Raw genomic sequence first — 14,976 nt, forward strand, 5'->3', positions numbered from 1 at the left:
CTAAAGGTAAAATGAATAATTATTTCCCAGAATATTATGTATAAATCACATAAATTTTATTGACAAGGAGAGCACAAAATAATTGAAGATATTTAAATGAGGTATAATTTCTAATTGAACAGAAAAGATTCCATTTTGGAAATTGTTAGATTTCTTCAGAGTAAGAATTTGAAAGAAAACTTCCTGATAACTTAAGTTTGTTCCTCAAACATGAGTCAGCATGTTTACCCATTCTCCTTATAGGTTCTTCTGCTGGTGATGCAGTGTGGTCAGGGCATTCCCCACCTCCACCTCAAGAAAACTGGGTCAGTTTTGCAGATACTCCACCAACCAGTACTCTTTTAACCATGCATCCTGCTTCTGTCCAGGTGTGACATTTTATTGGTATTGCATTTTTATTTGCTTCATTCAGAGTATTGCTCCAGTCATCATTTTTATATTTTGCTGTTGCAAATTTTATAAATGCAAATCCATTCATTTATTTAAAAGCAAAATTCTGCTCTGTGCATTTCAAATCTGTTATCATTGGAATGTTTTGGCTAATTTTATTTCAGTTTATGATTTCCTAGTGAAGTTTTGAAAGGTTTCTGCATCTGGAAATATATTTGCTTGGCTTTCTTAGCACATTTTTGTAACTTTCTGTTGCTTGCATAATTGTTGTCATTCTCATTTCTATAATCATTGTGCAAAAACATATCCAATAATCTGACTGTAACAGATATGTGGTTTTACATTTTAAATATCCACAAAAAGCAAGTTTTATTTTCAAAGATAAATAACCTAGCAATCTTGGTCCATATAATCATGTAGGTAGCTACTGTACTGAGGAAAAAATGTTTCATTACAGGACCAGACAACAGTACGAACTGTAGCATCAGCTACAACTGCCATTGAAATTCGTAGGCAATCCAGTAGTTATGATGATCCCTGGAAAATAACAGATGAACAAAGACAGTATTATGTAAATCAGTTTAAAACCATTCAGCCTGATCTAAACGGATTTATTCCAGGTGAGTTATTGAAAACAGAAGTTCTTCTAGATGGGACAGGACAGTCTCAATTTCATAATCTCAAAGATACTGTTTTATTGGTCATAGATTTTAATTATAAAATAATTATCAGATTATTTGTCTAAAAAGAATTTATAATCACTGGGAGCCAAAAACATGACATATTCACATATTAAAAATATCTTTTCCCAGTTAAAAAAGTCTAAGACTCTTACATTCTGTTCGTGGATCCGTAAGTTCAGAATAACATTAAACAACACTGTTTTAATATTTCAGGATCTGCAGCTAAAGAGTTTTTTACAAAATCAAAACTTCCTATTCTTGAACTTTCTCATATTTGGTAAGTGTGGTATATCATTAGTTGGGTAACTGGGTTGTTTCCAAGGAGTTTCTAGCAGGTAGATTTTAGAACCTTAAAAAATAAACAACTAACCCTTCAAGAATGCTGTCAAAGAACTCAGTATTGCCTTACAATAGCCAGCTTCTCTCTTATTCTGCAGAAAAGAAATGTGATACTGATACAGTAGTTCTATGTAAAGAGCTAAAATTCTTTAAGCTGTATCAGCTGTCTTTTTGTTGCTAGCATAATGCATGAGATAAAAGTTAGTTTGCACATACATGGTTATATTTATCCCATTGGTGTTTTATCAAGTTTAGTTAAGTCCTATACCATGCCATAACTTTAGGAATGGTGTTAGCTTCCATTTAACCAGAGACTTAAGAATAGCTGTGTTGGAATATTAGAACACAAAGTGTAATCACAAATTACTTTATAAAAACATGCAGGGGCTGAGCGCGGTGGCTCAGCGCGGTGGCTGTTATCTTAGCATTTTGGGAGGCCGAGGCAGGCGAACTGCCCGAACTCAGGAGTTTGAGACCATCCTGGGCAACACGGCGAAACCCTGTCTCTACAAAAAAAATTAGCCGGGCATGGTGGCACATGCCTGTAATCCCGACTACTGGGGAGGCTGAGGCACGAGAATCGCTTGAACCCGGGAGGTGGAGGTTGCAGTGAGCCAAGATCGCTCCACTTCACTCTAGCCAGGGTGACAGAATGAGACTCTGTCTCAAAAAAAACAAAACCAAACAGAAAACACAGGCTAGGAGTTTTGGTTCATGCCTGTAATTCCAGCACTCTGGGAAGCCGAGGCAGGCAGGTTGCTTGAGCCCAGAAGTTCAAGACCAACCTGAGCAACATGGTGAAACCCTGTCTCTACAAAAAATGAAAAAATTAGCAAGGTGTGGTGGTGCAAGCCTGTAGTCCTGGATACTTGGGAGGTTTACATGGGAGGATTGCTTGAGTCCAGGAGGCAGAGTTTGCAGTGAGCTGAGATCATACCACAGCACTGTAGCCTGGGCAACAGAGTGAGACTCTGTCTCAAAAAAAAGTAAACGGTTATCAGATAAACATAAATGTTAATTCCAGTGTGTATCAATGTATTTCTCTATATTCTAAATCATTTTTAATAGGTTTTTGGTAGCATAGAGTGCTTAGTACAAGGTAGGTAGATAACACCTAAAACTGAAAACTCAAAAGCTAGTAATATATGCATGCTATTTATAGTTTAAGGCAATAAAGACAAAAGTGGTTGTCTGTGTATCTAGGAAAGGGCATAGACAGCAAGGTGGAGTGGCTGTATTTCTGTTTTAAGCCTTGCAGTTCTACTCAGTGATTTAAAGTATGTACATGTTGGCTGGGCACGGTGGCTCACGCTTGTAATCCCAGCACTTTGGGAGCCTGAGGCAGGTGGATCACATGAGGTCAGGAGTTTGAGACCAGCCTGGCCAAAATTAGCCGGGCATGGTGGCGCATGCCCGTAATCCCAGCTACTCAGGAAGCTGAGGCAGGAGGTGGAGGTTGCAGTGAGCCAAAGCTTATGCCACGGCACTCCAGCCTGGGCGACAGAGCAAGACTCCATCTCGAAAAAATATAAACAAAAAATAAAGTACATACATGGTGAATTTTGATAACATAAAAGCAAACTTCTAAAAAATGTCACTAACTTATTACGTGTGCCTTCTAAAAATGCATGTAAGTTACAGGTCCTTCTTTTTGGTGACCTTAATTATTGGGGCCACTTTTTAGAGAATTTCAAACACAGAGGAAAGCTTAAAGAATAGTACCATAAACCCTCATATACTACCACCTAAATTCTGCAGGTAACATTTTGCTACATTTGTTGTGTCACACATCTTTCCGTGTATGGGATTTTTATAATTACTATGTTTTTGCTCTTTCTCATGGAAAATATTTCTCTTGCTTCTTTTTGAGAAATGAAAGGATCCAAAGCGGAATGTGATTATATTCACAATAAACTTATCTTCTAGGGAACTCTCAGACTTTGATAAAGATGGTGCATTGACACTGGATGAGTTTTGTGCTGCTTTTCATCTGGTGGTTGCTAGGAAGAATGGCTATGATTTACCAGAAAAACTTCCTGAAAGCTTAATGCCCAAACTGATTGATTTGGAAGATTCAGCAGGTAAGATTGGGAGCTAAAGAGAGCTGCTTGCATGCTTTGATAGACGTAATGCTTGGTTCTGAAAGAAAAATCAAGATAGAGGTTAACCAGAGCTTAATAGCCAAGATATTTCATCAAGTGTACATAGAGTTGTCATTAGAATAGGAGGTATGAGCCAAACTTGGATTTGTCTTATTCAGTCTACTTTGAAAAATAAAGATAAGTAATATATACCACTATTTCACCTTTATATTTGTGGCTTGCCGAGATTTGAAGAGCATTTCAGTGTCTTGTTATTTTGCTATCCTTTAATTGTGATAAATATTGTCTCAAGTGGGTAAAGTAACCCATCTTCATCATAAACATTTTTCTCTTTAATACGTCTTAATTTGATGAAGGGAAATTACCTGGTTCATCATTAGACCTTTACAGTTGTGACCATTTTTCTTTAAAATGCCAAGCTGTCTTCTGCAGACTCAAAGAAATCTGGACTTTTTGTGTTTGATTTTAGAGAAGGCTGTGTTGTTAACAAGAATGCAAAATACTCATATTTATTGGGACCTTTCTTTCTTTCTTCCTTCTCTTTTTTTTTTTTGAGACGGAGTCTCGTTCTGTCACCAGGCTGGAGTGCAGTGGCATGATCTCGGCTCACTGCAGTTTCCACCAACCGGGTCAAGCGATTCTCCTGCCTCAGCCTCCTGAGTAGCTGGGACTACAGGCACGCGCCACCATGCCCAGCTAATTTTTGTATTTTTAGTAGAGACGGGGTTTCACCATGTTGGCCAGGATGGTCTGTATCTCTTGACCTCATGATCTGCCCGCCTCAGCCTCCCAAAGTGCTGGGATCACAGGCGTGAGCCACCATGCCCAGCCTGGAGCTTTCTTTAAAAAGAAGAATATCAAGGGCTAAAAATCAGTACATTTTTCTTAAATTCTGAGTGAATAAAAGGAAATCTAATGTTTAATTCTTAATGAGCCTAATTAAAATAAATTATTGTCTTCAGTGTTTCTATCTAAATTCTCATTTGGACGTGATGATGGAAAGAATTTGATACTTTTAAAAGGGAAGTTCAAATAGAATTTGGCTCTCAAAAGGGCATTTTTCTATCAGGCAGCATCTCTTTAACCTAAAAATATACATGTCTGATTTAGTTCTGTCTAAATTACACAGAAGGAATCAGATGTATGAAATTACTGTCACAAAGAGAACAGTCTCCTTGGAGTCAATAATCTGAATGTGCTTCTAGTTTTGCTAATTTCGCCTGTGACCTTGGGCAAGTTCTAATCATTTACTGTATTTTTTCCCTTCTGTTTCTCCACCTGAAATGTGGATTTGATGCCATTCACATTTCAGGACCTGAATTGTACACTGACCTTTTATCAACCAATAGGTTGATTCTAAAAATGTGGCCTTGATTTTAATTTCCTAAACACATTTTTCTATGATAATCCTAGCATTTGGGGATTATTTCAGGTAGTTATGAAGCGTCAGCCTCTAACTTGAGCTGAAAGCTTAGCATCTTTATTAGGTAATTTTGATTCAAAGTACTTTGATTTACCTACTTAAGAAATAAAAACAACTTCTTTGTTAAACACCTATGATAGCAACCAAAAGAGAGAATAAAATGTGGTAACTTCACACTTTCAGTATCATTGATTTAGAAATTGGACTTATACCTAGAGCTTTTATATGACTTCAAGCCTTTGAAAACCAACAGCACAATAATCCAAGAAACTAAATGAAGTTTATTGTCTTGTAGGTGATTTTGTAGAGGCTTGTCTGATTCTGTTGTCTGCTATATTTGTCAGTGAATCTGGCTTTTGCATACATTTATTGGGTTTCTTTTTCCTTTATTTAATTTAAATAAAAATCAAGTTCTTTGTAAATTTGATCTATAAGGTTGATGGTTCAGGAAGTTTTTTTCTGGGCATTTATCTTTTTGTCTAATTTTACACCTGTTAGATCTGTTTAACAAAGACAGACTGATTTTATTGCCTGTGTATATCTATGCAGTGTTGCCCTAAATATAATTTTGAAACTATCACAGACCCAGATAGTTTTTTTTCCCCTCACAACATACGGTTTTCTGACCAAATTTATTGTAAACATTTGGATCCCATGGTATTATATTACATTCAAATCTGTTTTTCATATTTATAAATGATAAATTTTGGAATTCTGTTGATTCTGGGGTGATGTAATACAATTTATCATTTTTTTCCCACCTGTCATAAACCTGAGATTCACATGACAAAAGGTCCTTTGAGTATAGAAATTGTTTTGTGACACTGTGGGTCAGTCAGTATCCGTAAAAATCATTATAAAAAAAAAAAATTAGCCAGGTGTGGTGGTATGCACCTTCAGTCCCAGCTACTTGGGAAGCTGAGGCAGGAGAATTGCATGAACCCTGGAGGTAGAGGTTGCAGTGAGCCGAGATCGCGCCACTGTATTCCAGCCTGGGTGACAGAGTGAGACTGTCTTAAAAAAAAAAAAAAATTATAAAAATAGCTGTGATTTGGCCGGGAGCAGTGGCTCACACCTGTAATCCCAGCACTTTGGGTGGCCAAGGCAGGTGGATCACGAGGTCAGGAGATCGAGACCATCCTGGCTAATACAGTGAAACCCCATCTACTAAAAATACAAAAAAAAATTAACCAGGCATGGTGGTGGGTGCCTGTGGTTCCAGCTACTCGGGAGGCTGAGGCAGGATCATGGCGTGAACCAGGGAGGTGGAGCTTGCAGTGAGCTGAGATTGCGCCACTGCACTCCAGCCTGGGGGACACAGCGAGACTCCATCCCCCCAAAAAAAACAAAAAGAAAAAATAACTGTGTTTTTAAAAGGTCACGGTTAAGAGGGTCATACTCAAATAGTTTCTTTTGGCTGAGATTAGAATTTATTGTAAATATTCCTCTGTGGAGCCTTTCTGACTATAGGCAGAGGTGGTTTATCTCATTTCTGGTCTCTTATAGCATTTTCTACATGCTAATTACTGAAATATACCACACTAAATCCTGGTTTTTTCCCCTCTTTCTATCACTATACTCTGAATTCCTTGAAATAAGGGAAATGTATCCTATTTATTGTAGTATGTTCAAAACATACCACTTTGCCAGGCACTGTACTAATATTGGATGAATTCTACATGTGTTCCATTTTCAAAGGAAGGTATTTTTCTTGACATTTTTCTACCTTTGAAAATATAGCGATTTGTTATCCTAGATTTATGATGTTGGGACATACTAAAACATTAGTTCCACAAATATTCTGTACTTAAAGTTTAACTGTTAGAGGCAAATAGATGGTGAGCAGTTGTCACTTGAGTTATAGCTCCTTGGAGTAACATGCTAGGCTTTCTATAGGCATGCAGACTGGGTGGGGTAAATGTGCATTTTTTCCAAAATTACTTGAACAGGTATGCAGGGTTAAATCATAGATAAAATAGAACTACTAAGGATTATAGGTAGAAGTACTTCTGTCGACCTGAGTTAGAATATGGAATAACATCAGCACTGAATTTGGCAACTAAAGTAAATAGAAAGGGAAACTTGATTTTTGTTGTCTTACAAAGGAAAGCATACAAAATTCATCTGCAGAAAGAGCTTTCTGAAACTGAATTAAAGAATATTTAGCTTTTTAAGAGTGTTTGTCTTCTTTAAAAAAAAAAAGATTAAGATGGCCTGCCACAAACACATTGAGGTACTATACATTTTAATGTCTAAAGAATCTTCTCCTTTGCAAAGCACAGTTGCAATTTTAATGTACTTCTGTGATTGTTTGATACATATCTTTCTCTCAAACTAGACTAGAGCCTTCTAGGAAGGTAGGAACTGGATCAGTTTTGTTCATTATGTCTCAGTGCCTAGCAAGGTGCAAATTGAGTACGGGAATAGACAGACATTCACATTGTTGAAATGATTAAATGACTGAGCCAATGAGTTTTAACTGTTTTCTACCTCTACACCACACTGCTCACATGTGCAACTCGCCAATCTCTGAGATGCTGAAAGAAGGAAAGGGATGTGTGCTTCCCTGTATCCATCTCCTTCCGCATGATCACTACTTTACACAGTAGATTTGGGCAGATGTTTCATTGTTGTTTATAGAGTGCGTTGCATGGATCTACAAACTCTTAAGTACTTCCAACATGAATTTTTTTTTAAGCCAGAGAAGGCACATGAGACTTTCCATGAATAGTTTACTAGAAATCCACATAAATTCAGATTTGAGACTACCTTTGTGTAAGTAAATCGCTGTTAAGAGTTTCTCATATTCATCCAGAAATTTTTAACATATATATAAAAACCTACACACAGGTATTGGTGTTTATGCAGATGCAATCATACTATACATCCTTGATTTTTTTTTTCTTACAATGTTGGACATCTTTGTACTTTACAATTGATATGGTTTGGCTGTGTCCCCACCCAAATCTCATCTTGAATTCTCAGGTTTGTGGAAGGGACCCGGTGGAAGGTAATTGAATCATGGGGGCAGGTCTTTCCCATGCTGTTCTTGTGATAGTAAATAGTCTCATGAGATCTGATGGTATTATAAGGGGAGTTTCCCTACACAAGCTCTCTCTTTGCCTCCTGCCATCCATATAAGATGTGACTTGCTCCTCCTTGCCTTCCACCATGATTGTGAAGTCTTCCCCAGCCATGTGGAACTGTAAGTCCATTAAACCTCTTTCTTTTGTAAATTGCCCAGTCTTCATATGTCTTTATCAGCAGTGTGAAAACAGACTAATACAATAATATATGGAGCCATCGCATTTATGATTCAAAGTATTCCATAATATGATGTGCTTTAACCAGTTTCTTATTGATGGATTTTGGGGTTGTTTTCTGGCTTTATCTTTAAAACACTGCTGCAGTGAACATGCTTATATGTATATCTTTGTTTTATACAAATAACTTGGAATCTTTGTTTTTGAAAATTCATTATTCAGGTACCCTTAGTTGCAGAGGAAAAAAAATGAAAATATGCACTAATGCTTATCATTAGCTTTCTAATTAAGAAATTACTTCTCAAACCACCCCTACCCCCCAGACATACTCTGTCGGTGTCTGTCTCCCTGCCTACCCTGCTGTGTCTCTCTGTCGTGTGTCATTTCTTTCCAGATATTTGGGTATTGTAGCTGATAAATCAGTACAGTTGAATTACAGATATTAGTAAAGATACACCATTTAATGAACTCGGTCGAAGTAAATAGAACTCAAATCCTGACAAAGACATTGACAAGCAAGGGCAGATGATACTTGAAGGACAAAAACTCTATGAGGACAATAACAATAGTAGGGGCTTTAAAAGATTATGGTTTGGGCCAGGCACAGTGGCTCCCAGAAGCGTTTTGCTAGGCCAAGGTGGGAGGATCACTTGAGGCCAGGAATTCAAGGTTACAGTAAGCTGTGATCGCACCACTGCACTTTAGCCTGGGTGACAAAGCGAGACCCTGTCTCTAAAAAAAAAGGATTATGATTTCAAATTCAGCAGATTAGTAAGTATCCTTGGGAGTAATTAATGATACTTACAATTATTTTTTGTAGAAGTGACCTTTTTCCTTTGCAGTTGTGCTATGAAAGTCAAAAGTGAATGAAAGATGAACGTCTCTGTCTTCCTCTGTTAGAAAGAGAACTCCATGGGAATGGGACCCTTTTCTTGCTCAGTACTGGGTCTCGAGACCTTGGAACCCTATAGGCCCTCAGTAAATGTTCACTGACTCAATTAGTGCTTTTTAATTTTGCCACCAAATTATACCCCCCAAAAAAGTAACATTTTCTCCCCGCCCACCCCCTCCCCACCGAGATGGAGTCTTGCTCTGTCGCCCAGGCTGGTGTGCTGTGGTGCGATCTTGGCTCACTGCAACTTCCCCCTCCCGGGTTCAAGCAATTCTCCTGCCTCAGCCTCCCGAGTAGCTGGGATTACAGGCATGCGCCACCACGCCTGGCTAATTTTTGTATTTTTAGTAGAGACGGGGTTTCACCATGTTGGCCAGGCTGGTCTTGAACTTCTGACCTCGTGAAGTGCCCGCCTTGTCCTCCCAATCCCAAAGTGTGGGGATTACAGGCATGAGCCACCATTTTATCTTTCATTCTTTGTTCTTTATACTCTATTTCCACTATTTTCTCTGTAAGTTTTTAAGATAAAGCTTCAATTAACTGTTTTCCTCTTTATGAAATTTTAGTATTTATTTTGAATGGATTAACTTTAAATGGATTTTTTCCTATGTTTAGCTTTCTTTGGATAATGGGAACCTCCTATATATTGTAGGTAATATTCTTTGAACTGTAAGAGTTGAGTCAAATGTTGATCCCTACTGTCAAATGTTGATCAATGCTGTAAAAAGTCAGCAAGTTCAGTTTAATAAGAATTTTGGGTGAATATTTTGTTTCTTTTCAAACCTTGTTGGACATTTTTACTCTGGTTTTTTTAAACCTCTGGTTTTAGTTGAAAACAATTAGTCTTCTACATAGACCCTCTTTTAAGGTAGTTTTATTGAATAAGTTTCATAAACCCTCTTAAGGTCTGCTTACTAAGTTTCCATTTTGTGAAGTGTTGGGGAAAAGTGGAGTTCATTTTGGAAATAGAACTTACTAGTTTTTTGATGCATATAATATCATTGAATAAAAAACAAAGCGTATCTTAAATTTTATCTTTCTACATATGCATTGCTTTTGCCTGTCTTTTAAATATGAATGAAAAAGTTACCATTTGTAGTTTTCCTTGAAGACTTAAAAGTCATGAACACTTGATTGTTTTTCATTTTACATGGTTTTTTCTTACACTGTCTTTTAAATATGAATGAAAGTTACCGTTTGTAGTTTTCCTTGAAGACTTAAAAGTCATGAACACTTGATTGATTTTCATTTTACATATTTTTTTCTTACAAGAATAATAGTCTTCAAATAAAAGTTATTTCTGCCTTGATGAAATTATTAAATGAGGTTGGAACATTGAACATTCGTTACTGAATAAATTCCTAGATTTGTTTGCTGCTTGAAAGCAAAGTAAGTTTTAAACTGTAAGACTTTGAGGGAGTATATATATTTCTGTAAGATTAATAACTGCCAGCACTTTTGAGACAATTTTTTAGTATATCAAGTATAATACTAAGAATATAAGAGAAATTTAGGATGTGTAGGTTACAAAACTAGAATAAAACCAGAGCTCTGAGAAAGAGGTTGTTTAGCAGGTAGACTGTACTGAATTGAATCTGGGAACTTTCCAGATTCTTTGAAAGGATAGAGAGGTGAAACTTCTTCCAGTGTTTGCAAACTTAGAATAAATGTAGAATAAACCGTAGGTCAGTGTGATCATACTGGGTTGTCTCTTTCAGGCACACTTTTATACGTGGAAATACTTTTTGCATAACAGCCCTTTTGGGCTTAACTTTAACGAATAATTTAGGCTCGTGCTCTTCTTTTTCAGCCCTGATGCTCTGATGATGTCAGGGGCAGAGCAGAACCCACAGGAGGGAGGCAGGGTTGACACAGTGTTCCAGCAGGAGGCTAGGTTGGAACACTGCATCAGGTAAGAGTAAAACTACACCCCTGCCTCCGGAAAAATACAGTCTTAAAGACTAACATTTGTGGGTGGGCAGGAAGCTCTTTGTTGGACTACTTATATGGAGCAAAGTTGAAGGAGGTACAGTTTATTTCTAGACCAAATGGTTGTCCATAGACTGACTCTTGGTTTCTAGAACATAGGAGAGAAGCAATGCGTAATTTTGCTAATTTATCCCAGAAACAATTTTTGGATTTTCTAGGACAGCAATTTTTCAATCTTCTAAATCTTTTTTTGTTTGGTTTTTGTTGTTGTTGTCGTCGTCGTTTATTTCAATGTGGAACAAACTTTTAAATCTTTAGACCCCTTTAGGCGTTCTTAAAATTTGTGGACCCCAAGAGTCTTCGTTTACATGGGTTAGATCTATCAAATACTTACATTATTAGAAATTAAAACTGATTAATTTTTGTTTTTACTTTATGTAAAAAAGCAATAATCCATTACCTATTGGCATAAATATTTTTAGGAAAATAACCATATGCTCCAAAATTAAAGAAAAAATTATAAACGAGGTGGCATTATTTTACATTTTTGCGAATATCTTTTACATCTCTGTCTTGATAGAAGACAACGAAATTGTCATATTTGCTTCCGCATTGTCTGTTGGATATGTTGTTTTGTTTGAGGTATACCAGGGGTCTAAAAACTAAGCCCTGTGAGATAGATCCAGCCTACTGCCCATTTTTGACTAGCCCACAAGCCAAGAAAATTTTTTCTTTTTAATTGCTGAAAAGAAATCAAAAGAAGAATAATATTTTATTACACATTAAAAATTGTATGAAATTCAAATTTCAGCGTCCATAAAAATTGTATTAGAACACAGCAGTGCACATCGTTTATTTATGAATTGTCTAGGACTGCCTTTGCACTGTAATGGTGGAGTTGAATTGTTGCAACAGATACCTTATAGCCACAAAACCTAAAATAGTTACTGTCTGGCCTTACGGAGAAAAAAGTTTCCAAGTTAAATCTAGCCTCACACAGTAAAAGGAAGCACTATTTCATGGCTTTTTCGGATAACATAATTATTGTTTGGTACCACATCAAAGCACAAATGATAAATTTCTTAAAGGTTACTTGCAGTGTGGAAGCTGAAGCCACTTTAATGCATTTTTTTGTACTTTTACTTGATTTTATACCATAATGCATTGGATATTTGTAAAATATCAGATCATTGAGTTACATCTTTCAGATGTTGACATCTTTCATTATAAAATATTTAAAAAGTGTATTTGCTGATTTCACAACCTATTTTATCAAAGAAGCCTTTAAGTGCTGGAAGCTCTTGAGATTATGGACATGGATATACATTTTCCAAAATCTGAATTTTCCCTTGAAACCTTCAGCATTGTCATTAGTAACCATTGGAAACAAATACTGAAAACATTGCTTTCCTTGAAATTACAAGCTCACTTCGTTCATTTTTGAGAAAATGCCTGCTGGATAACCAAGTCTGAATTATTATAGATTATCAGCTGTTCTTTCAAGAAAAATGATGTTCCATGAAAAAAGTGGCTTGTTCAGCTTACAACTGAATCATACAAGTACTTTTCTGTGAGATAGCCATCGTACTTATTTATATGCAGCAGAAGTGTTGTGTGTATATATTTCCCATTTTGACACATAGAGGAAGATGTGTTTTTAGGGCTGAGATTTAATAAAATTAATTTGTACTGCTTCATGAACATTCATAAGTGAGATCAGCATACATATTTTCGTTTATTTAAATTTAATGCTTATGTATGTGGGGGGTAAGGAATACAATAACTGTAAGTGAAGAGTACAATGACTATATTTTGTTGCCACTGCCTTGATTCAGTGCAAATGTCAACATGGGAAAAGCATTATTACAAGAATAATTTTCACCTTTCAGATCTCTAAAAGAGTCTTGGGGAGGGACTCTTAGAAAGGAGTCTGTGGTCCACAGTTTGAGGACTACAACTGTAGGAAAATAACTCTATTGAAATGGCTGTAAAGTATAATTGTTTGGGTGACTAGCATTTCACTTCACAGCCTCAAGCAACTAGACCCACTGCAGCTTTGTACCAGTGAACGAGAAATATTTCCAGAATCTGTCCCAAATCCTAACTGCCCTGAGGTGGGAGTGTGGTACAGCCTGGCTCTAAATTTGTCAGTAGAAGAAATCATGAGAACTGTGGTCTTGAAAGCCGAACCAGGACTTCCAGATTGCCCTAAGATTGATATTTAAAACTAAAGTAATAGAGTCTTGCTTTAAATAAATTCTTTCAAAAATTAGTCATTCTGTAGTTAATACTGTTTTAATTCTATTTATTTTCTTCAGTACTCACCTGCTTTGGGGAGTCCCCTAAAGATACTTCTTTATTATTCTCCTAGTAGACTTTCACTTTCAGTAAATTGTCAAATTTATAGCTACTGTTCCCCTTTCCCTTTGTTATCACTGGGGATAAAGGTTCATAATGTTTTTTTTCCCACTGAAAACTATCCAGTGAGGAATTTTCTATTACTGTTTATCCTAAATAATTTTTTCATAAGTTCTTCTCTAAGAACTTTGAGTTGAGGTCTTCATAGAATAATATCTGAAGTCTTCCTACCTCTATACTACCCAGACACTTCTATTGAGAAGATATAGGACTCAAGAAAATAATTTCTGATCTTAGAAAACAAAAATTAATCAGAGTACAATTCTGAACTGCAGATTAGAACTTGCAATGTAGTATAATGATAAAGTTACAACGTCTGGGTAAGTAAAATATTTTGAGGGAGGCATGTAACAATAGCAGAAGGGACATTTGGAGAACTTTTTCAGCTATCAATACTTAAATGTGGTCCTAGGAAAATGACAGTAAAGGAGAATGAAGTTAAATAAAAAAGATTACACAAGGAAACTGATTCAGTAAACACCTGAGTGCCCGTATGTATTAGGTCCTATGTTAGGCACTAAGACTTAAAGGATTTACTAATGAATAGATTGAAAAGTTAAAAGCTATACATTGCTAGGTTGTATTATATGGCTGTCTATTTAGAAATCTGAAGTATAGTGCTAACGTTTAATGGCAGCTGTCTTTCTGATGGAGAAACTCAGGTGCTGTTTGCCTATGCAACTTGCCTATGGTCAGACACAATGATATTGAAATGATATTTTTGATATGAGTTCTAAACCGATTAGTTACTCCCTGTTGACTGGGGTTATATTCAAAGCCAGCTTGGAAGAATTGGAATGAGAGTTTAGTGACCTTTGAAATTCCTTCTGTTTTTAAACATAATTTAGAGTTATTTTAAATTAAGGTTAACTATGCTTAAAAGTAGAATATGATACCTCAAAATACTTTAAAAACTGTTTTGAAATAGTATAATGGATTTGTAACTACCTCAGTTAAGTCTGTAAGTGCCAATGAGCTTAGATAAAAGTTAAGTTTCATACGGGGCTTATTGACTTTGCTTTTTTCCCGTGACTGGGGACTCTCTTCTTTTGCTGTGTGCCTTGCAAGTATATGCTGTTTTTTTGTTAACAAGGGAGATTTGTAGAGGATATGTGAGTGAATTAGTATACGTCAGCAGTTCCCAAAGTATATTCCAAGGGAATACTGAAGGATTTTATTTGATGAAAAGGATGTGTGTCTGGAAAAAAAAATTGATTTAAATAAAGCTTATTTACTTTGAGACATCACAAGTCTTAATATACAAATGTGCATACGGATGTTCCAACAAAGAATTATTGTTTCCCCAAACTTATTTGAGCAGAAAACCTAATTTTTCAAAGCCACCTTACTGATGAGTATTCCGTGGAATAGAATACACTTTGGGAAACTGGTATAAATCTATTTCTATTACCAGAAAACGATTTTAAAGCATGTGACCTATTGCAGTATTACTATATATAACCTTCTTCTTTTTATTCCTAACTAGATTTTATTTTCATGAAAAACTGTGGTTTTGGGTAGACCATAAGTAGCAGGA

At 36.3% G+C, this 14,976-nt stretch overlaps 1 protein-coding gene across 9 annotated transcripts in view; it reads left to right on the forward strand.

Moving 5' to 3' along the window:
* The window catches only part of REPS1 (RALBP1 associated Eps domain containing 1), an 86,798-nt gene that overhangs the window by 46,038 nt on the left and 25,784 nt on the right, over positions 1–14,976 (forward strand). For 8 of the 9 annotated variants that reach the window (XM_033235296.1, XM_033235303.1, XM_033235294.1 and 5 more), the window contains exons 5-8: positions 244–368; positions 848–1,010; positions 1,287–1,350; positions 3,339–3,493. In XM_033235296.1, the coding sequence (XP_033091187.1) occupies positions 244–368; positions 848–1,010; positions 1,287–1,350; positions 3,339–3,493 (507 nt within the window). The remainder of the gene's footprint in view (positions 1–243; positions 369–847; positions 1,011–1,286; positions 1,351–3,338; positions 3,494–14,976) is intronic. The other variant, XM_033235297.1, reaches the window with a different exon arrangement.

Source organism: Trachypithecus francoisi, unplaced genomic scaffold (assembly GCF_009764315.1).
Source record: "Trachypithecus francoisi isolate TF-2019V2 unplaced genomic scaffold, Tfra_2.0 Lachesis_group15, whole genome shotgun sequence".
NCBI lineage: Eukaryota > Metazoa > Chordata > Mammalia > Primates > Cercopithecidae > Trachypithecus > Trachypithecus francoisi.